Genomic DNA, 23915 nt, shown 5'->3' with positions numbered 1-23915 from the left:
CCCCGTGGAATGTCTCATCCAGGCTTCATGCTCAAACTTACTTCTGGATGCTAATGAGCGCACTCCATCCCCTGCGCCCCGGCTGCCGCTTTGCTAATTGGGAGGCTAAATCATTGTGTCAGCTGTCAGTCAGAGGCAGGGATGAGACAGACGCTCGCTCGTGATGACCAGCTCACAGAGAGGGAGAGAAGAGCCCAGTAAAGCGGGGCCCCTGCTCAGTTGGGGACGGGGCTTTGGAGGCTCTGAGCGCGTCTCGGTCGCCAGCCGATGGACGGTAATGGCTGAGTTGAGGGGCTGAGGGACCGGGTGCTCTGCACAATACCGGCTCATTAAAACAGCGGCAAGCTTGGTTCTGGCACTGGAGCTCCAAGCCCTCCTCCGCTCCCACATGCTGGAGGAATGGAGAATGGGCCAATTCCCACCACCGCCACCACTACCACCCCCCCTTTCTGGGAAGGAATGGCCGTGTAGATTTGGTGCAGGTCTTACACAGTGATTGCATATAGTTTTTTTGTGTGTTTGGTGGCAGTTTGTTAATGAGCAGTGAGCTTTTAGGAAGATTCTGATACTAATAAGATGAAATGAGTGGCTTTAGTAGTGGTATTATTAATTAGCAGCATTATTGTTACCCTAAGGAGCTGGGTCTGTGCAGTGCTGCAAAAAAATGTCAGTTTCCTGACATGAACTAGTTTGCCTCAAGCCAGCTAGCATGCTGACCATTTGATCCTGGATATTTTTCTTACTCCTGCTTGTGTGTGTGTGTGTGTGTGTGTGTGTTTCTCAGGGAGATGACTGCTCCCACACGTGCTCTCCTGGATTTCATGGAACTAACTGCTCATCCACCTGCCACTGCCATAATCAGGCCTCATGCTCCCCTAGTGATGGCTCCTGCATCTGCAAAGAAGGTATATTCTCTCTCTCTCCCTCTCACACTTACTTGTTCTCTCTCTCTTTTTAAATCCCCTCAAACGCTCATAGATTAAGGGTATTTGCTTAAACCTAAACAAGGTTATAGGATGAGCAACATGGATGAAATCGATACGCTGCTTAATCACAATCATTAAAACTGATTAGCCTATGCCTAATGAATCTTTTTTTTAAAGGATCCAAAGAATGCATTTCTCTAGGCATGTCAAATGCTATGGCTCCATGTCCCATGATTTTTGCCATGTCCTATTGAAGCTAAAGAACACTGCACTGACCTATAGGATATGCATGCAGGACCTTCTGTGTTAGAGGTGGATGTGATTTCTGCCAGAGAAGGACACTTACAGTCACATTCATTACTTTTCACTGCTCTGTCACTTCTGAAATCATTCTGTATCACTGTATTCTGTATCACATTTATGTCCCCTGATTTGCCTTTTTTAGTATTACCAGTATATAAAAAAGCCATTACTTTCCTGCCTGATGTGTGTTTAGCTCAAGTTTGGTCCAGATGATGTTGTCTATTCTGTTGTATAAGGAAATTATGGTAAAATTGATTTAGCTAGTGTTATTTTTTAGCCTAGTGTGGATTCTGATTTGCTTCTTCTGCTTCTAAAGTGCTGAGTTTAAAGCTCCCTTTTTGCAGACACTGGCACAGAATAGGCTACAGTTACAAGGCCTGGTTGATGTTGAAACCTTTATTCTTATAACTAACAGACACTGACGGGGATGTAATGCTCTTCAGTATCAACAACACCATATTCTTCTAATACCACCATTAATCGTTTACCACTTTGCAAACTTTAACTGGGGCTTTCACAAGTGGGCTTGATTTATGTACATTTTGATGATGTATATATATCTAGTTGAGATTGTTCCGTTACAGTTCTGGGGTTTTGAAATAGGCTCATTTTTTTCATTTCTGTTTTTTTTTTATGCAAGATTTTCTTTTAAAGAAATTTTAACAGTGTTTAAGGTTTACAGTATGTCACTTCCATGTACAGATAAATGCAGTTTAATTATATAGGGTCCCCCCAAACAACTGTTGATGGTTTGAAAAATATACTCCATCTAGATTTATAGTTGCATTATTGACGGGTTCAGGGTAAGCTGTGTACTCAATAGCACATGCACACTTTTCCAATATCATAACGAATCTCATCACACGTTTTTTCCTGTTTCAGTTTCAGCGCATGTTACTACAATCAAACACTGTGCTATAATCAGCAGCCTGCACGTAATCACACTGACTCATGTGCAGCGGTCGATTTATATGTAAAAAGACCAACAGCATGGCCTGAACTCCTGAGAGCTATGTGCGTTCACGGGCAGCTGGCTGACCGCGGTCGACCATGCTTGGGGACAGCACTGGAGCTGCATAAACATGGGCTCGTGGCTTGTGGAGCCCAGCGCCACTAGGACATACGGCAGCGGCAGGGCTGTAGGCCCAGTCCCATCAGTCCGGACACAGGCTCATTACAGACGCCACCTTTAATCTACATTCCATTCATAATTCACCACCCTGCTGAACACCAGTGTTCTCCACGGCCTTGCTCCTCTATCTCTCTCTCTCTCTCTCCTTCTCCTGCAGTCTCTCTCTATCATTCTCTTTCACTCGCTTATGCCTAGTCTTAAGCCATGCATATATTCCGCTCATTGACCAGAGTGCAGTTCAGGCAGCGGGAGGCTTAGGTCTTCCCGGCGCCTTCATCAGATATGACCTTGCTTCCACTCTCTTCCCTCTCGTGCTCTCGCCTATTGATTGGACTCAATTATAGACTGGAGTGGGCACAATCGAGCAAATAGGGAGCCGCACAATGTCGTGTGTAGTGGGTTTTGTTGACAAGAAGTGTTCTGAACTCACCTCCTCTGGTTACATGGATTAGGGCTGTGAGTGAGTAAATAGATGAGATGGTGAATGAATAAGCTTTAGAGTGTGTGTGGGGGTGTAATCAGTATTCTTCAGCACTGGACAAAGTCATGTATCACAAAGACAGATTTCGGTCAATTATGTGTGGGCTAAACAGTAATAGCTAACATGGTACAGTAAAGGCTTAAACTGCATAGTAACATTTTGTCATATGCAAAAACATGTTTTTTTTTCACTTTCTGGCATATTGTATCATGATGTATGGACCAATAAAAAGGCTCTAAAATGACTCTTTTTTTCCCTTTTCCTAGGACATAATGTTGCACAATAGGTTTCATGAAGTAATAATATTTCCTTACTGGCACAGTGTGACAAACAGTCCAAAACTTTGAAGGCTCTTATTATTGCAACTTATTCAATAAATCACGTGTTGCTGCAGAAGCAGTTTAAATAAAAAAAGTTATAGAGATCTAAGGTTTGAACAAACATGCTTATAGTGCTTTACTGACCTAAAAGGCTGCATGCAAGTCTTTTCATAACTTTGCTTTATCTTACTTTATGGGCTCTCTGCATACTGTCAGAGCTGATTAGTATGTTTGCAGTTGACTATTAGATCAACCAAAATAAATGAAAATGCAAAGAAAGGTAAAATTCCCCAAATAGTGCATTGTGTGCATTTTATGCATTGAGCGTCTTGGTGATGGATTTAGTGTACTGGTGAGTCTTTCAGATCACGTCAGTGATATCCTCATGTCGCAGTTTTGGTCAGATAACCTTGTCAGAATACCAAAATGGACTAAAAGAAATTACTTAAATAAAAATCGCCGATTTCTGTTTATGTTTTTGCCTTGTCCTCTAAAGATGCAATTTTAGAGATACAAGATTGGAGAAACATCAGCAACGATTTGCTTGGTTTGTGTTTGGGTTTGTGTTTAGATGTGGAGCTACTACTACTGCTGCATTTTGTTAAGATTGAATGCAAACCTCAAAAGATGAATTATTGTGATACATATTGTGTAAATGTCATGTGATGTTATCATTGTTCTACCCACCCAAACAAATCATGCTGTTTCTATCTCTGTGTTTTCCCTCTTTCTTTCACTGTGACCTATACCTCAGGCTGGCAGGGTGTGGACTGCTCTATCTTGTGCTCCAGTGGAACATGGGGTGTGAGCTGTAACCAGACTTGTTTGTGTGCAAATGGGGCAGCCTGTGACCCTATGGATGGCTCTTGCACCTGTGCACCGGGCTGGAGGGACAAGCATTGCCAACTGTCTTGCCCGGTAAGTGTGTACACGTGTGTGTATGTATTTTTTACTAGCTATACTGTCTCTTGTCTGCCCGGGGCCAAACATAGTGTATTCATCCAAACAGTGTGCAGTGTTGGGGTGATATGAATTTGTGTGTGTGGCTGTGTGTGTGTTTGTGTGTCAGGACGGCACCTACGGGCTGGATTGTCGGGAACACTGTGACTGCAACCATGCGGATGGATGCGACCCTGTCAGTGGTTATTGCCGTTGTTTGGCAGGTTGGACAGGTGAGTAACAGAGCACTGTGATTAACTGATAGATGAATGATAAACCTAGCTGGAAAGCCCACACATACAACAGCTAATGGCCCAGACAGCATATAGGCTGAATTACACCTGCCTGTATGTGGCAACAGGTGTGACAGTCATTTTCATTCCTCTCTAGTAGAAGGGAGCTCTGTGGAATCTTTATAGAATGTACAGAAAATTTAGTAAATTAGTATTCAGGACTGTATGAGTTTGTATCTCGCAGCTGTTTAATGGTACTATAGTAATCATCTCTGCTGCTAAATGATCCTTTACACTATCATTTACTATAAAGCTAAGGTACAAACTTGTACCAAGTCAAATGTTCTGTTTGCTTTGCCATTTTTCAAACATTAAACCGAAAGGGGTAAATGAAAATTGATTTGACGTGATAAACTCCAAATGCAGCAGAATTAATATCACCAATTATGTTGCTCAGATTTCCTGCTACTGTCTCTGCCACTCTTACAACAGATGTAGATCTTTCTTTGCTTCCACATGACGTCCAGGTCACAGAAGGACTGATCACGACTAATTCAAAAAGCAAAGCTATTTTTGTGCAAACATTTTCACCAGTCAGCTTGAAGGCAGTCCATTACACACGTTTTTGAACAGGAAAGCATTTATAATGATCTGGCTGTTTCAGCCACGCCATGTAATTACCCTCTGCTCGCTCAAGAAGAAGCTAAGAGCAATTTGTTTACACACTGAGCAGGCTTGCACCCTGTGCTAAACCCTTCTGTGATAAAGAAGTGCCTGACACCGGAGCTGTGGGTCCATGTTAACAGAGCCAGCCAGAGGAACAGGCTGATCTCCTGTGTTCACTAGGAGGTGGAAGGCTTGTGCTGGAGAGGTTATGCCTGCAGGGGCCCCTATGTCTTCCTCCACCCAGGCACCTGTTCCGGGAACAGCTTCTGCTTTTATTAGCTGCAAGAAGTGAGACAGACGCTCAAATGTCTCACGCTCTGAATCCTGCCTAATGTCTCACGCTCTGACATCTGCTTGGCCTAATGGACTCGCCGGGGTGCAAATGGGCCCAAGAGACACATGGGGAATGTAAAGAGATGCATGGTGCGTGGCGGTGATTTACAGGCGTGGACAAATTTGTTGGTACCCTTCCATGAAAAATGAAGAACATGCAGTTTTCTCTGAAATGGCATAAAATGCACTAAAGTGACTGGCATCCATCATTGTTTGTTCCGTATTTATTTAGCTTTTGCTGTCATTTAAAAAATACTAAAAGAATAACAATCAATAGATTCTTTAACCTAATAATTTATTTATTAAAGATAATCACTACAATCAAGTGATTTCTGTAGCTCTCATTGTCTGCTTATACTTCAGGCAAAGCCTAATTTACATCGTATTGCCTTATGGCTACGTCCACACCCCTGCATAGTTAGAAAAATTCTGAGGTGCATGGCAGAGCATTTGACTGGGGATGTGGCTATCGCATCAAGTCAAGTATAAACCAATACGAACAGATGGAGGAGCTTTCGTGTGCAGGAAGGTGCTGCATGATTATAACATTCTACCTTGTGCAGCTTATTTTTTACAATCACAGTATGATTTGTTACTTCACTATACTGTGATTATCACGCAATAACATTAGATAAAATAGAGTAGCAGAGAATCTAAACTCTAATATAGCCGGAGCAATGTTGGCTGAGGCCCATAGCCAACATACTAATGCTGCAGTAGTGATGTTGGACAAGTCGAGTAGCTGTTATTGTAAAACTGTAATCCTTGTCTCTGTAGGACTAGGCTGGTAGCCAGTGTGAAATCTCACAGATCTGCCTTTTGCCAAGTTAGCATGCTAACTTACCAACTCTGTGAATCAGGGAAGAAATGTAAGAACAGACACATCCGACAACAGCAACTGTTGTGTGATTATAACGAGACACCGTGCTCTTCCTGTTCCTGATTTAGCAACACTAATTAGCAATCTAGCAGGTAGATTGGCCCACTCTTCCTCTGCAAATTGTTCCAATTGTCGTAGGTTTGAATGGTGTCTTCCCCAGACTGCAAATTTCAGCTGTATCCTAGATATTCATTGGGAGACTCAACAGGGCTCATAGAACACAAGACTACTAAAATAAATTCAAGTGTTTTGTACTTAGCCTTTACTGGGAGCTTTTACGGCACTTGACCCATGACTGAGACTGAGAGTTTTCAGGCTCTGCATAGTTCAGGAATGCTTTGTCTTGACAAAATGTTTTTTAGAGCATCCCCAAAACAGAACCAGGCCTCCTTCATGTTTCACAGTTGCTATGGTGTGGCGTTATTTCCTTTGAAATCCTTTCTTCAGTGAACACTGAGCTGATGTGACTTGTCTTACTCTTCCTGAAGCATTGTGGCTGTCAGTATACATTATAGCAAATTCTAGTCTGACTTTGTTTATCTTTTTCTAACAGTAAAGTCTTGGGTTTTCTTCTCTGGAGCTCACTGTTGCTCAAAACGAGGTGTATAGTGCAATCAGACACTGATGTACCTCAACTTCGAAGTTCCTTGTCTTTTTGTCTACTATTCACTCTATCTCTTTGTTCAATCTGGGTTCGATTTTTTTCTGTTGCTGCTGTGTTCAGGGAGGTTGGCTGGAGTCCCATGGAATTCAAACTTCTTTTCTGTAGTCACAGGAACATCCAGGGAGATGCCAGGAGATGGTTCTATAGCCCTTACCTTTAACCCTTTGAGGAATGGTGATCACTATAAGAAACCCATTTTTTTCTTATTTCTCACTTTACAGTTGTTTGGACATGGGTTTGTCTTAAAGTATTTCAATTTACAGATTGTTTTTGAGTGATAGAATTCAACACTCACAACTGTGGAGTTTAATGTGGAGTCTATACCCTATTAGTGCATAATATTAGAGTGGAGTACACAGTTGGGACGCTGCCTAGCACGTCAGATGTGCAGTGGACCTGTTGCAGGAGAAATATTTTCATTTGATTTATCAAACTTAGCATGTACCTATGAGCTACATGTGCTGTGTATTCTCTGTGGGGCAGTGCACCAAACCATGACCCCCTGTACTAAGACTGTGTGATACAAATACATGTACCATTACACCCTTTTATGTGTGTTGCGGTACAGAGGAAAGTAAAAGGTGTTAAGGTGTTTCAGAAGTGGAATTCAGTAAACAGTATTAAAGTTGAAGTGTATGTATATCGTACAGTATACTGATGCATGATTTTTAGAAATTATTTTTGTTTACTTATTCATTATTTTACTGTCGGTTTGACCACAATGATGCTGTTTGAAAATGTTTTTTTATGATCTCAGTCGGATTCAATGACAGTATAAAACATATATGGTTTGGTTCTATTCACTTCCATTCTATAGATATGAAGCCACAATTGTCTGACATTTTTCCCAGATACGTTTGTCCAGTAGTAAGTGTAATGTTTTGTTTTGTACTTTGTAGTACAACTCTTAGACTAGACTTAGACTAGTATTATTTTAGCTAATCAAAGAGAGCATATGTTTTGTTGAATGTGTGAAGCTAAGATCTGTGTGTTGCTATGGTTTGCACGAAATACATTTTTTTTCACTGGCAGTAAAAAGGTTTCACAGTTACTGAGGGCAACTGTGTTACCGTGGCAACTAGATTAACTATCACTTGTCCCAGGCCAACCATCCAACTAGTCCAACTATCCTAAAATTCTGTTGATTTAATAAGAACACAAGCCCTGGTGAAATCATGACTGGTATTATTGTATTTTTTCTATTTGAGAAATGTGAATTAAAAAAATATTGAATACAAAAATTTTATAAAAATATGAAGTAATGATTTTAAAAAGACATTTATAGAATTATGATTACATTATGATATACATTTATATTTTATATATTTTATTTTTTATATACACATATTTTGAATGTAGTGTTGAATTTTGATTTATTAAACATTTTGACTGACATGGGCAAGTTATATATATTGAGCAACATATACAGAATTGTGTAACGCATGTGCAATGTACGACAGACGTATTAGCATTAAGACATCTGATTTCTGTGATAATTCATGTCAAATAGCAACCTACAAATTCTCAATGATTATTAGGTCTGGTGATGTGGCTGTTCATGGTATAGAATCTGCATTTTTAATGTAAGCTTTTAAAAAGGCAGCAGTATGTGGATGAGCATTGTCCTGTTGGAATAGCGTACTAGAGAACATGCACTCAGAACAGGTAAACCTATTGGTTTTAGGACCTCGTTAATGAAACTTAAGACTGTCAAAGTGCCTGTAATGAAAGCCAAAGGGGATCTGGCATTGTATGCAATTGCACCACACCACCATGACACCAAGCTTTCTGAATGTGTGACAACTATAGTCACTGAAGGTGATTGGCTGCTATTCTAAGTCACTTCATCTAGCAAGACCGCGTCTGCTACCAATGAATGCAACAATTGTTTTGATGATGAGATATTTTTTAATAGCATAAATACAAACTATTTTTGGTTCACATTCAAAATAAATGAAACAAAACGACAGGTCATAGTAAAATAATGCAAATCATAATTGCTAACATACTATAACAGATGCGGTTTTGATAACAGCTTCTGCAGATAGTAGATAAAGATTAGAATCAGTGTAGAGTCTCCGCAGGGAGAATCTGCTGTAGGATTCAGATGTGGGCTACAGGTGGAAGGACAGAAGGAGACATGGAGGATATATTGAAGGTGGACGCTTGCCTTCAGGACAGACAGGTTGAGACTATGTTTTATCAAAGGAGAGGGAAATGGGAAGAGAAAGAGATTAAATGCTCAGTCAGGTTGAAAGTGTGTGTGTGCAGGAGTGAAAGGGAAAGACAGGGAGAGGAGAGAGGAGTGAGAGAGTGAGCGGGGACATGGTGTTTGGAGAGCTGAGGAACAGGAGGGGTGCATGTAGCTCCGGCTCTGTGTTGAATTGTTCATTGTTCAGTATATAGAGTATTACACCTCATACACGTCTCTGTTAACTCTCAGAAGTGAAGTGTCTTTCTTTGGAAACAGAAAATAGATTTATTTTAGCTGTTCTCCACGACACTGTCTGCTGCAGACGATCCAGACTGTACCGTTATTATATACACACACACACACACACACACACACACACACACTTCCTGCACTCACTCACACACTGCCTTTACCCATTCAGTCTATAAAGTCCTAATGAGAGTCTTACGTAACCCAGACATACAGTAGAACTGTGCAATCAGAGGAATATTTAGAGTTTTTGCATTCCTGTGTGTGTGTGTGTGTGTGTGTGTGTGTGTGTGTGTGTGTGTGTGAACATATGTATGTACTGTTCTTTTGCCCCTTACTAGTATAGATACTAATTGGATGTTTTATTTGTAGAGGCTCTGACAGTCCCCCCCCCCTCTCTCTCTCTTTCTCTCTCACTTTCTCTATTTTTATTTCTCTTTCACAATTTCTATCAACCCCCTCTCCATCTCTCTCATTCTCTTTACGTTCATACCTTTTGAGTCCTTCAAGTTTGCACTCTTTCTTTCTTTTTCTTGTTGCTTTCTTTATTCTTCTTTTTTAATGCTATGTTCATCAATTTGTCTTCTTGCTCTCCATGTTGTCTTTTTACTTTCTCACTCTTTTACAATCTCCATTAACCTAAACTCTAACAACCCAATTTTTCTCTCATTGCTTTCTTACTTTTTTCCTGTTGTCTTTCTTTTTCTTTTCTTGGTTCTATCTTCATTCATTTGCCTTCTTATTTCCATGCCTTCTTTCTTACTTTCTTTCTCACCCCTCCTTCTCTTCTTCTCTCTTTCTCTCTATTTCTTTCTGTTGTTTCTTCCTTTTTTGCATTCTTGACTGTTTTTTTGTTCCTTCCTTTTCTTGTTGCTTTCCTTCATTCCTCTTTGTCTACATTAATTTGCCTTCTTCTTCTTTATTGGTACAGCGATGTGTATCAGACAGTATGTTGGTATATGGAATGGTGGGAAGTTTTAAAGCACACTGGTGTTTAACTGGTTTTAGATGGGAGAGAGTAATTGGGATCAGATCATCCAGAGCTTCTGTGTCTCCAGGTACTGTAAGTTTGATGAATGGTGCTCTGGCTAGTGGCTGGAATGCAGTGTTTTGTGTAGAGCTAAGAGTTTGTTTGAGAGAGGTCAGTCTGTGTTCAGTCTTTACATCTCCATCAACTGAACTGGAGGTGTGATCAAGAATGTGTGATAAAGAGCCCACATCTGTGTTCCATCCTTCGCTATTCCTTTCTTTTTACCTTATTTCCTCCTTTCTGTATTTCCTTTCCTACCTTTTCTTGCTTGATTTCTTCTAACCTTCCTTACGTTCTTTATTTCCTCCCCTCCTCCACCTCTCAGCTCCACAGGCTCTCTGTTTGCAGCCATTAGGCTCTCGCTGTACTTTTCTCTCCTTATTCATTGCTGACTCGAAAGGCAGAAAGGCAGGGTGGCGTGTTTTTTTCTGCCCAGGCCAACAGCAGCTCAAACAGTCTTGCCCCCTCTTTGAAGCACCATGGCTGGGCTTGTCTTAATCGCCTGCCCCTGCAGCGCCCTCGTCGTCAGCGTGCCCCCTTCTCTTGGCCACTGCCACTCCACACCCCCACAAAGGCAGTGCAGGTATGGAGGCCGTGCTCGGAGTTTGGAGCTGGTTCTAATTCAAAGCTGAGCCGCTAATGCTGCTTTAATGGCTGTGCCACTCGCTTGGAGAAGTCTCTGTCAAAGGAAATTTCAAATGAGGGCTCCTGAGAAAAGGCTGCTTGAAAGGGTGCTCATAATATCTGTGTGTGTGTGCGTGTGTGTGTGTGTGCGTGTGTGTGTGTGTGTATGAATGAAAAGAAAGGCTGTGGTGTGCACACAGTTATACGTGGTTGTGTGTGTGAATGTGTGTATGCTAAACTTTATGGACTGTAGCCTCACCTTACAGTCTCAAAAACAAATGTTCTGTCAGAGCTTCTATAAAAGAACCACATTTGGTTCCATAAGGAACCATGTCCATGAAATCTGTGAGTGTGAAAAAAATATGCAATAAACAACAGTAGAAAAAGGTCATTCAGGCTTTTGGCTTTGAGCCACCACTAAAGGGCACACTTTACACATGCATTTCTGGACAAGCTGAGAGACACAGTACCTTATTGAAAGTGAAAGAAGCATGTGAACTGTAGCTGTGTGTTATGCAGTTTTCACAACCATTATCCTGTCCACTTTACTAAAGCTAGCATGCCAAAGTAGCAATAATAAAAATACTGTTATTCTTATTGCAAATGTTTATATTTGAAGATAAATCTGCATTTGTTGCTGTTCAATTGGTACATCAAGTGAAGACCGTAAACAGATTCTGTATACTCACACATCTCTTTTAGTGTTGCGCTTCTTTATGGAGATACAAGTGTTTTTCTAAGGCACTGATCAAAGAACCATTGAAAGCTTTTTGTACTACAACCAAGCTCGTGTGTTGTGGGTTTTCCTGCTTGTTCTTTGGAAGCCTGCTGGGTTCTTTGGTCTGAATGTATCAGTGTTTATTATTACATGCACATGTGTGTGGATGGTAAAGTGACCTCAATTTGGCTGTATTTTAGTTTTTTTCTTTTTAATTTTTGTTTTCATTTGACCTTTTATCTTTTTTTTGTCCCTTTCTCAATTTCTGTTGCATGTTTTTTCTTTCATTCGTTTATATCTTTCTTTACTTTGTTGTTTCACTTTCTTTCATTTGTATCTCTGTCATTGTTTTAAGTTTCTTTCCAACATTTTGCTTTCTTTTCTTATTTCTATCTTGCTTTTTTTTGCTTCCTTTCTTTATTTAATCTCTCTTTGTGTTTCTTTCTTTAGAACTTCTCGTTGATTCATCTTTCATTGTCTTTTTTATTCCTTCCCTTACCATCTTTCTTTGCCTTCTTTTTTAATCTTTCTTTCTTTTCTGCTTTTTTGTGTATTTTCCCTTTTCTGCTTTTTCTGCTATCCATTTGTCTTCCTTATTTTTTATCTTTTTTTATTTTGTCTCTCTTTAATTTCTTACTTTCTTATTTTTCTGCTTTTCCTCAATCTCATTTTTTCTTTCAAAATGTTTTTAAGTGATCATAAAAAAGAACCAGTTTTGTTTCCATGAAGATCCATGTTTGTTATAAAGATGCAGTACCAGTCAAAAGTTTGGACACACTTTCTTATTCAATGTTTTTTTTTTCTTCGTTTCCACATTATAAATGAATACTGAAGTCATCCAGACAATGAACAAACACATATGAAATCATGAAGTAACTTAAAAGTGTGTCTATGTATGAGTGGTTTGGTTTGTAGTAAACTTGAAACCAAATCATTCTGTGAAGCATTAAAATTGGCTCTTATCTGGGAAGCTGTTAATTTGTGGTTTCTGAGGCTGGTAACTCTGATTAACTTAACCTGTGCAACAGAGGAAACTCTCTGTCTTCCTTTTCTGGGGTGGTCCTGATGAGAGCCAGTTTTATCATAATGTTTTTGATGGTCTTTGTGATTGCACTTGGGGATTCTTTCAAAGGTATTGAAATTTTTTGATTGACTGAGTAGTGCTCTAATCCATATTATGGCAAGAACTCAAATAGAGCTATTCACTGTGTACCAACTCTACTTCTTCACAACTTTACAACCGATGCTCTTAAACATATTAAAAGGCAAGAAATTCAATTCATTAACTCTTGATAAGATCACACACTGAAAGATATTCCAGGTGACTCTACCTCATAAAGCTGACTGAGAAAATCCAGACTAGTCCAAATGTTCAAAGCTGTCATCTAAGCAAGAGTTGCCTACTTTGAAGAATCTGAAGTATAAAACATATTCTGGTTTGTTTAACACTTTTTTGTTTGCTAAACAATTGCATATGTTTTTGTTCATAGTTTAGATGACTATGTATTAATTAGTAGTAATCTACAATGCATTAAAATAATGAAAAAACACTGAATATAAGGTGTGTTGAAATTTTAGACTGGTACGGTATGTGGGTGTAAAGAACCATTTGATTGCTAAATACATTTTTTTGTTTCTTTTATGGTATATCTCAAAGAACCCTTTTTTTCATTATTTTAAGTATAGCTTGCTCTTTCCTTCACTGGATAAACCTGCTAGGTTCTGTATGGGTTTTGTTTTCTAGATGTTTCAGTGTGTTTCTATTACATGCATGTATTCGTAGGCATGTATGTATCAGTAAAAGCTCTTTTTGGGTGTATTATACTATATAGACTTCTGACACTGCACTTCAGCATCTCCAATTCAGGCAGTCCATCTCTTCTGTTTGTGAGTGTATGTGTGTGTGTGTGTGTGTGTGTCCCTGGTGGACCTCTCCTCTGCTACTCTCCACACAAGCCCTTGCGCAGCTGAAAGAGAATGGCAGAGGAGGCCGGGCCGCTCGAGGGACTCGGCCCTGTTAATGAACACGCTGCACTGGCAGGGAGGCCCAGTCTGATCAAAAATACATACGGAGCAGAGCACAGCGCCGCAGCCCCGCCGCCACAGCCAAGAGACGCCAGAACCCACACAACCCGCGCTTTCAAAACCAGGACTGATGTCTTCAGAGTGCTGCCGCCACTCAGCTCCGAAAGTGCACACGCACACACACACACATGCACACGTCCCCTCCTGGGTGTCAGCTTAGCCTCGCTCTCGGCCTCGCATACACAAACGCACTTATGTGGAGTACTCAAGCGGCACTATAGACTGCTCCTGTCCTGTCCCACTGGCTGCTTGTTTTTTGATGAGATGTGAGATTTGATGTTGTCACAGCTTTCCCAAAAAATGCACAGGTTTTCTCTTCCCAGTGTATCTCTCTTTCTCCTCTTTCTTTGCTTCTGCTTTTGTATTCCTAAATGTCACTTTTCTGCTGTTTGTTTTGTCCAATAAAAGAGAGATAGAGTCTCTCACATCAGTCTGCTAATGTGTTTCTGCAACAGGGATCCACTGTGACAACGTCTGCCCTCAAGGTTTCTGGGGGCCCAACTGCTCCATGACCTGCTCATGCCAGAACGGAGGCTCATGCTCCCCAGAGGACGGCACCTGCGTGTGCGCTCCCGGCTACCGCGGCACCTCCTGTAAAAGAAGTAAGGCTTTCCTTCTGAAGCTCTGTCTCTTTCTTTCTCTGTTTCTCTCAGTCTTTTTCTCCCTTTCTTTTGCACACAAACGTATAAGCCTTTCACCATCTCAGGCCACACTCTGAGATCTCAAGTCTCTATCTTTAACCCTCCTTGGTCCAACATAGCATTATAATAAATTCATCAAAAGCAAAAGTATGTGTAACTTTTAGTGTGTTTAAAATGATCACAGATTATTTTCTTCCAGTATCATTTGTATTCTGTACTGCTCTGTTCAAACATTATATTAGAAATGTGCACAAAATTGAAGGACACCTGCTGTGTTTAAATAATGGAGACAAATAGAGATTATATGGGTGATATGCTGTTTTCTTACCAGCTTATGGTAGGCAGTTCTCTTTGTGAGTTGTATGATGGAATAGAACAATAAAACCATAAATAAAAGTTAAACTACGTGAGTGAATATGAAGCAAATGCCATAAAATTGTAGAATTGAACTGGCACTTCTACATAACACTCCACCCTTTAGAAGCAGCCAGCTGAAACACTCGGACATCTCCTTACACTCTTCACTGATTTTGGGCATCATTTTCCTTTTTAGTTTATGTATTTAGAATGTTAGTACTGTTAGCTTGTGAGTTGAATTAAATGAACAGCTCTGAGTTTTAGGAAACATTTTACGAATGTTATAAGCAACTATAAAATTCCATTGGAAAAATATCCACTACAGCAGTGTGAAGAATCTTTACATGACGATTAGGCCATCGATATTAGGAGCAGCAATGAAAAAAATCATTGGAGGGATTTTACTCTAAAGTACCTGACAGTTTTGGGAGAGCAATGCAAAGACAAAAAAATCTATTTGGCAGAATGCTTTCAGGATTCCTTTAAAGAGCTGTTTCATTATTGGACCATCCATAGGGACAGTCAGTTGTTCAGTCACTGGTCACCAATGCTAACTGTTAAGAGAGTAACTATTGGTTAAAACAAACTGAACACATATTTAGAGTGTATGGTTGTGGGGGAATAAGTGTAACAACAGTTCAATGTTGTATATTATATGCTTAAAAGTATGTAAAACAATAAGAATAAAATGTTACAGTCTATTACCAGATGCCCCAGTTTTGCTAATATGTATATATATTTTAGATAAACCCTTTCATATTGCTGCTTTTCACAATTTGGCTTTTGTGATGTTTTAACTTTTCCACTTCATCCATTTTTTTGCAATATTTGTTTTTTTTTATTATTTATTTAATCAGAATTTTAAAATTTGCAAAACCATGAAAACAGTGGATGGAAAATCTTGATACATTTTTTTTTTTTTTGCAAAATTAAGAATGTCCACATTTTTGCACAGGGCATTTTGATTTTTTTCATGTTATGAAAAACAGTTGCTGAAAAATGTGTTTTAAGTATTCTTATTAAAAGGTATATTTTAAATCTGAACATAATTATGTCACATTTATATAGTAATTTATTGCTCCCCCGTGGGGTTTATTAGTCTAATAGCAGGCACTAGTACTGACTCTAGACCTCTAAGGGTTAAAACTCTTCAAAAAGCAAGAGCAGATGGTGAAAATCAGGGAGGGTCATGTCCACTACATCCAGATACTGCCCCTCGAGGAGTCGAGTGTGGGGTGGCCCAGGGAAGGCTGAGTAGAACAGCACTTAGCTCCGGGTTGTAAATGTGGGCACGCAAACCCTTCATCACAGAGCAGGTCTTAATCACTCCAGCTGCACTCCTGGCCCCGCGTCCCAGCTAGAGTCCGGGGGCCCGCGGGTGGCCTTCATCAGAGAGGGCTCTCACAACCTCACTCTTCTCCTGCTACAAACACGCTCAAGTGATAAGCCTGCTGATTGCTGGCCATTTTCGAGGGGTCAAAACCCGTAAATAGAAGCTGGCAACACAAATACGTTCACGTTTGGGAGGAGGAAAGGGGAGGAGGTATATGTGTGCCTGTGGGTAAGTGTGTGTGTCCAAGCAAGACTATGTGTGAGTTTAGGGATTACAGAGTGGAGAGGAAAGGGACGTGATTAATCTTCCCCACACTGCTCACTGTTCTACAATTATCTTAATTACAAAGGGTCTACCGCCCACAGAAGGAAAGGTCAGTCCGTGCTGCTTTCCCTCACTACTTAGCGCTACAGCAATTAAAGCAAATCAAGACCCTAATGAAGAAAAATGAGTGAGGAGCAGCACATCCAGACAGGCCTGAGTGACGGAGGGAAGCCTTGCACTCTGCGTGACAATGAGCTGGACAATAGAGAAAAAACAGAGCCCCTAATTCTCCAGGACCCGCCTCGCTCCTCTAGCCTCTTCTGTTCATTGACGAGTTTTGGATGCTGGCTATAATTAACATCTTAACCTCTTTTTAGCACCAAGACACTGTAGCTGTTAAGAAAAGAATTTGTTTTTTTATCGTGAACTACAGTACATCTAAAATACATGAACTTACTCCAGAAGTCTTGCTTCACACTTGCTTAAAACATTTTTTGTGTGTGTTTTATTTTCTTTGCTCTAGTTTTTTTATAGTTTCTCTGTGGACCTCAATGCTAATAGAAATGATTAATATTAATGGCCTACAGCTACTTGTTTATTTGTGTGACACTTTCAGTTTTTTTCTCCCTGCTAATATCTTTCTATCTCTTAACCCTTACCGTGCTGTCACACTGCACACAGAGACACAGCAACGAGCAACCATTTATCATTTCTTATGGCACATGGGAGTACCAAATTTCCTGCTGCAATTTAGCAACAAGCAGAAAGCCAAAAAAAGACAAAACGACAAGCAGCAAAAAAAAGATTTTTTTTTAATGTATGCAAAAGAATGATGATGCATTCCGATGATATACTAAATTATTTAGACCAATCATAGACACAGAGCTCTGAGGTCCTCAGATTCTGCTCTATGAACTTTCTGTTCATATTGGTATTCTGTTCTTGTTATTAATAGTGTGAGGCTAAACGTGCATTTTCGCATTAGTATTATACAAAATAATCTACTAACTCATTTCTTTAAGTTTTCAGGAAACACAAAAAAAAGTTACCGTTATTATGGTTATTTAAAAATGAACAATGGTTTAAGAGAAGAGTTTCTCATACAGTTGAGCAGTAGAAACAACCAAAAACAATCCTAATCCAAACATTTTGAAATTATTCACGGTAAAACCAGAAAACAGTTAACATGTTAACAATTTACCAGATTGTACAAATTGTAGAGCATTTCCAGCTTCTTGGACTTTGCTATTTTGTTGACTAAAAACAGAATAAAAACCTCAATAAAAGTCGATAATAAGACTACACAACTATGCAATATTTACAGACTTTATTATTAAGAAGTAAATTTATAATATAGTCAAAATCTCATCACTTACCAATTGGGGATGAGCCCTGAATCATGGAAATTAGATCAGTGAATTTAGCCGCCACACTGAAAAGCTATTCAAATTGCTCAAGCCACATTTTATTTAGACTTAAAAAATGCGTTTAAGTCAAGCTCTTGACACAGATCATTATCCTAAAGGGGAAGAATCATATGATCTGATCAGCTGGGGTGTAGGTGGTTTTACTACAGGTGGCAGCAGCATCAAGAGGAGATGATTTAGGAAAAAAGTGACTTGGGCAATTATTTTAGGAGAGTGACAAAATAAAAGAAAATTGGCAACAAAATAAAATTATACCCTTCTACTTGCAAACACAAATGTGAAATGTGGTATTAACTGAAAGTTCCACATTCCAAACAGAATTGACCTGAATCAGAAATACTGTGGCTTGTAAAGTCTGTGCAGCTTCCATACAGTTTGTATACAAATCTGGTAATAGTTAAGTGAGTAATTGATGAACTCCAAACAACATAAATAGAACAAAATATAATAAGAACGTTTTAACCAAGATTAGTATTTTCGACAATTTGGTACAATTTAACATTAAAAAGGGAAAAGTGCACTAAGCATCAATTTTGGACCAAAAAGAGAATTGAGATCTCAGATTACTTTTACCAAACAAATTATTTTATTGTTTACACTCATCATGAATAAAGGCCACAGGATGGGTCAAATAGTTAAAAATAATCTCCTCAAACTCTGTTTAAGTTCATGTTGAGATCTGGAAAACTAAGAGACCTTTCAGAGAAAGAGAGATAGAGAGAGCTGCTCGTTGGAGTGCTTGTAAGGCAAATCAAAACCCTTTCTTTTTGTTGTTTTGGAAATGTAAGGATGAAGAAAGAAGCATTTAACGTTTTTTTGCCTTTTGGAAATCAGGTCATGTTTTATTTGTGAAATAAAAGTATTAAGGGAAAGTTTGGCCAGGGGTGCCCAAACTCTGCACATTTCTGTAAACAATATTGAACCATGCTTGTACCATGCTTTGATGTTTTTATGCTTAGAGTTACTTGTCTTTTTTTCTGGTATCTTCTCTGACTTTGGCTCTAATCTGTTTCTGTTCTCTTGTCTCCTCCTGCCTGGCCTTATCTTCCTCTTTTTCTGTGGCAGTCTGTTCTCCCGGGTTCTACGGGCACCGCTGCAGTCAGACCTGTCCTCAGTGTGTGCACAGCACCGGCCCCTGTCATCACATCACTGGTCACTGCGAATGCCTGTCCGGCTTTTTTGGTCCACTGTGCAACCAAGGCAAGTGATTCTTTGACGCTTGCGGCGTGTTCTTTAGCCCTTATTCCCCTTTATTCTTCTATTCCTCTCTCTCTCTCTCTCTCTCTCTCTCACTTGCTTGCTCTCTTTCTCTGTCATCCTTTCCGCTCAGATCCTTAGAGGCCTTTCTTACTGATCATATCAATGTAAAAAGTTAAGAGGGAAAAGTGCTCTGTACTGAGAGCGCAAACACTAATGGAGTGCACGTAACCAGTGTTTAAAGTGTCTGTCGTCCAGCTGATGCAACAATGGTTCACACACATCAAGTTTATTATAGAGAAAGATGACAGCTTTTGATGCGTGCCTTTAATGAGAAGACATCATGTTAAAACCCAAATCACCTGCAGTTACAGCCGTACAGCGTCGCGGTTAACGGCCTGGTTATGATCAACCTATTCCGTGCCACGCATGGAATAGGCTGGTACAACACGGCACTGAGCGGGGCACAGGGCACGGTGCCCATCTGCGGCACGCTGAGCTGACTCCGCGCCTCCACCACAATGCAGATAATTGGCATTATCACTGACACTCTGACAAATAACCTTCAGAGGAAATCTGAATATTGCTGAGGCCATTCTTTCTGACTGAGACAAACAGTGAGGAGTCAGGTCGATACCGCAGCCCTCATGTTCAATGCACTTGAACAAGAGAGGCAGAAGGAAGACAATCAAGCACACTCACTGGCAGGAAAGACAGGTTGGTCATTGCAACATTTAGCAGCCTGTGAAATTTTAGAATTATCTGAAGAGGCATGGGATAATGAGATAAAGCTGTAGATTTTCTACATAATATAATATACTAATTTATATTTGCTCATCTTCTTCTTGTTACCGTACTCTTCGAATTTTAAGTCATCTGGGTATCTCTATGATCTCTGATACTTGTAGAGACATACCTGCTCTGCATGAGCTCCGGCAAAATTATCAATTTTAAATGAAGCACAGTGCGTGCCATCTTAAAAAATTTGGAGAATGCAGGCTCTGCATTTGCGGTATTTTTGGCGCTCACAATAACAATCAAACTGCAGTCACAAGCTTTTAATTAGCGCTAAATTAAGTCAGTGATCAAATACAACATTTACATCATTTCACCACCTTTGTGCCAGAACAGTGAACAGCCTTGATGCTTGTCTCCCATACAAGCATAGTCAATCAAGTAGAACTAGGCCAACTTAAAATGGTAAAGTAACTTAAAGTGTACTTTTTACTATTTTTTTTCTTATATTAAACTCAGCTTTAAGGTAATTTTACACTAAGAATTTTTCAGGCATAAAAAAAATAAATATAATATAATTGTTAACATAGTTTAATCTCCACCAAAATTTTGCCTCTTGTTATGGACATGAACAGACTAAGACAAACGTAAAAAAAAAAATTGGCTAAAGCATTCCTCATCCTTTCAGCTCTGCTCTGGAATATATTTCCCTAACCTCTGCTTTTTTATATTCAGTGTGTCATTTGTCACATTAGCTTTTCTGTTCTGCTGCTGCCTTCAAGTTCATTTGTTTGGTCCACAAACATAACAATAAAGCTCTGCTGCCTAAGGGAGCTCAGCTCTGATTGGTCAGGCTTATTTTAACGCGTTTGACACTGCATAAAATCAAACAGGATCCAATTTAAACAAAATACGCAGCGTCGCAGTAAAACTTGACATGTGATGGTGTGAAAGAGCCTTTGGTCACAGCTTCTTCTAGCTCACGTTTTCTAGTTCTGCATCTCATTTTAATTAACAACACATAGTGAATTGAGCCTCAAAACATTAGTAAATAAATGAATGCAGCTGATTTTTTTAAATATTTGGTAAAATGTCTAGTATGTGTTCCTTACTCTCATTTTATTTAATGTTTATGATCATCTGTAGGTTAGAACTCCCCCATCACATGACAGCATGGACTTGGTGGGAGCTAAGCTCATGCTGGGTGGTACTTATGATTTCCTCATATTAGCAGACCCATGCAGTGACAGTTAGACATAAAATTTTGAAATTATAATACCTTCTGAGTAAATGTACCTTTCTGTACATTTTTCTTGGAATAATAAATTACATTCACACTTCACAGCCCTGGAGTGGCACAGCCATCTAACTGCCAGTTTGTCAAGTAACTGAATATTTCATGGTCAGAAGCAGAAAGAGAATTGTAAGGCCTTCTCCCATGTGATTAAGCTAAACTACAAATAGGAATAAATAGCAAACGAAATGAGAGTAGGGGGCACAGACTAACAAGCATACCAAAATCATAGAGCTTGAGGAGACTGGTCATTTTTTCAAAACTCTATATAAATTTTTGACCAAATAAGATGCATGGACGATGTTAGACTCAATTATGTTGAGCTACTCCAAAAAATGCTCTGTAATCAGTTACTTTATTAGTTAAAATTGGCCTGACCTTACCTTTTTTTACAGTTTTTATTTGTGAATGAGCTGCTACATGAAGCAGAATAAATATGAAATAGAGGAACGTAATGGCTGAAAAAGACAAGGGATTCCTGTGCACTTCTGTGCATTCAGTGTTTACTGTCTTACTTAGTGAACCAGTAGGTGGTTTATTATAATATATATATAATCCCAGTATTTTTTTTTGAGAGAGAAATAGCTATAAATAAATATACCATGAAAGAGAAGCATAAACACTGACATTAATAGCTGTTAGGAAGTAATGAAATGAAAGGTTTTTCTGTTGTGTGCTATGTTGTGCCTTCTTGTTTGGCCAAGTTGGACAAAACCAGATAAAGCAGTAAATTAGAGTGTAGAGTGTATTATGGAGCCATAATTCAGTAGCTTGATTTGTAAACCTTCACATTTAACTAGTAGAAGTAGAGTCTACCATCACTTCTGCCTCTGAGATTGTCTGACTTGTCAGGCACTGTTGCTGTAGTCTTGTAGTTTGAGCTTATTACAATTACTTTTTAATCACATAATCAGTCAAGTGCATATATATAGTGCATTTGCTTACCCATCCATATCATTAAACCTGGGTTCCATTCATGTCCATGGCCACTGGTGTATAAAACCAAGCACCTAGGCATGGGTTGCTCTCATGAGCTCAGTAATTCCGGTATGGAGCTGAAATATGATGCCACCTGTGCAACAAGTCCAGTTGTGAAATTCCCTCACTTCTAAATATTCCACAGTCAACTGTCAATGATATTGTAACAAAATGAAATTGATTGGGAACGGCAACAACATGTCAACATAAAATCAAATACAGGGTCAGATGATGCTGAGACATTGAGGTCACCAACTTTCTGCAGCCAATCCCTAAAGACCTCCAAACATCATATGGCTGAGCAGCTCAATCCAAGCCTTAAATCACCAAATGTAATGCAGGTGAGTGTATACCTTTGGCAATATAGTGTACCTCTGCACTCTTTATTCCCAGAGCTGATGAAGGGCATGCTATAAAATATTAAGACACAAAAAACAGACCAAGTAACTCAGCAGCACCAAATGAACCAAACAAAGCCCACAAGGCAGCTTAAACCAGGCTTCTCGCCTACAGCATTAACCAAGCAAATCCAGGACCATGCATGACGCATAACTTGATTGGCTCGGCTATATTACATACATGAAAGCCTGTCAGCGGTTCTGAAAGGCAGAGCTGTGTTTCATCGTTAAAGTCATGTCAATAATTCAGCATCACACTCTCAGTGAATATCAATCAATGTGAGCCCCATAACTTCCTGTACCTCTTGATAAGGGGGAGGAGTGTCCAGCCCTTTCTGACACTTTTACTATTTTGCGAGGATGAAGCCTCTGACAAGCTATTAATAAGTCATTCCCCCTCCAGCATTTGCACTCCTTATTTGTAATCCTGTGTTAAGACAGACAATTGAAACAGTCACAACAGCCGCAGAATGGTTTAATGTTCAGGTGAGGAACTCCAGAATGTTTGAAATCTTAAAATCTTAAAATAATTCTTCCTACCACCTCTCTAACAGGTTTTGATCCAGCCTGCCTTGTGGATCTGCAAGCTCCAACAAACAGAGTAATTTGTACTGTTTGTTCAGGTGAACTATGGATCAGCACTGTCTTTGAGTTTTACAACTTAGTTCCTCACTAACAGGGATGAAACTCAGGTTACCTAGCAACAAATAAGACAGATAAATAGCCTGTTACCCAGGGACGTTATTATGGATTTCTCACTATTGAATAGTAATCAGTGATACTCCTGTTCAGCATGCATGCTGGAGCACAGCTCATCCGTACAACACTGCACGTTACTGGTATAAACCAGTTCCATTAAATCTGCAGGCCTTAAGTAGAAATACTGCATGTGTTTATACACGGTCAATTTACAATATTATGACCTACTCCTTGTTTCTACACTCACTGTTCTTTTTTTCAGCTCCACTAATTATATAGGATTTATATAGCATTTTTTAATTGTAAATGTTTAATTACAGAATGTAGTATAGAATCTGCTACTGTAATCTATGTATACTTTGTTATCCTCCGATTACGCTGTTTTTCAATGGTCAGGAAACCCCTGGACCACCACAGAGCAGGTGTAATTTGGGTGATGGGTCATTTGTAGCACTGCATTGACACTGACATCCACCACTGCTCGATCCAACTCATCAGCCTAGGCCATGTAATGGCGACCATGGATGACTGCTCACCACACGAAACTGAACCCCCTCAAGACTGACCTGTTCATCCCTATAACTACAGGTTTTCACCACAAATCTCACCATCTACTTGAGAACTTGCTGATCAATCATTGGTTAATTGTAGGTGCCCACGTCACATTCAAAACCATATAACTGGTCTACAAAGCCAAAAATAGACCAACCCTTTTATGCTCAATGGCACAAGACAAAGTCTGATTTGTACCAAAAGCTCTTTAAGTTTCCAGTATGGCTCGACTTGACCCACCATCCTTCATTACCCATGTAAGA

The 23915-nt window shown here is 39.6% G+C and overlaps 1 protein-coding gene across 3 annotated transcripts in view; it reads left to right on the top strand.

Moving 5' to 3' along the window:
- megf11 (multiple EGF-like-domains 11) overlaps nt 1-23915 on the top strand; it is a 194379-nt gene that overhangs the window by 145424 nt on the left and 25040 nt on the right. For all 3 annotated transcript variants that reach the window (XM_022679668.2, XM_022679667.2, XM_015605777.3), the window contains exons 12-16: nt 785-905; nt 3917-4080; nt 4232-4334; nt 14233-14379; nt 18865-18999. In XM_022679668.2, coding sequence (XP_022535389.2) covers nt 785-905; nt 3917-4080; nt 4232-4334; nt 14233-14379; nt 18865-18999 — 670 coding nt within the window. The remainder of the gene's footprint in view (nt 1-784; nt 906-3916; nt 4081-4231; nt 4335-14232; nt 14380-18864; nt 19000-23915) is intronic.

The sequence above is a fragment of the Astyanax mexicanus genome, chromosome 9 (assembly GCF_023375975.1).
Source record: "Astyanax mexicanus isolate ESR-SI-001 chromosome 9, AstMex3_surface, whole genome shotgun sequence".
NCBI lineage: Eukaryota > Metazoa > Chordata > Actinopteri > Characiformes > Acestrorhamphidae > Astyanax > Astyanax mexicanus.
The sequence above is the reverse complement of the archived record's forward strand: the minus strand, read 5'-3'. Positions and strand labels throughout refer to the sequence as shown.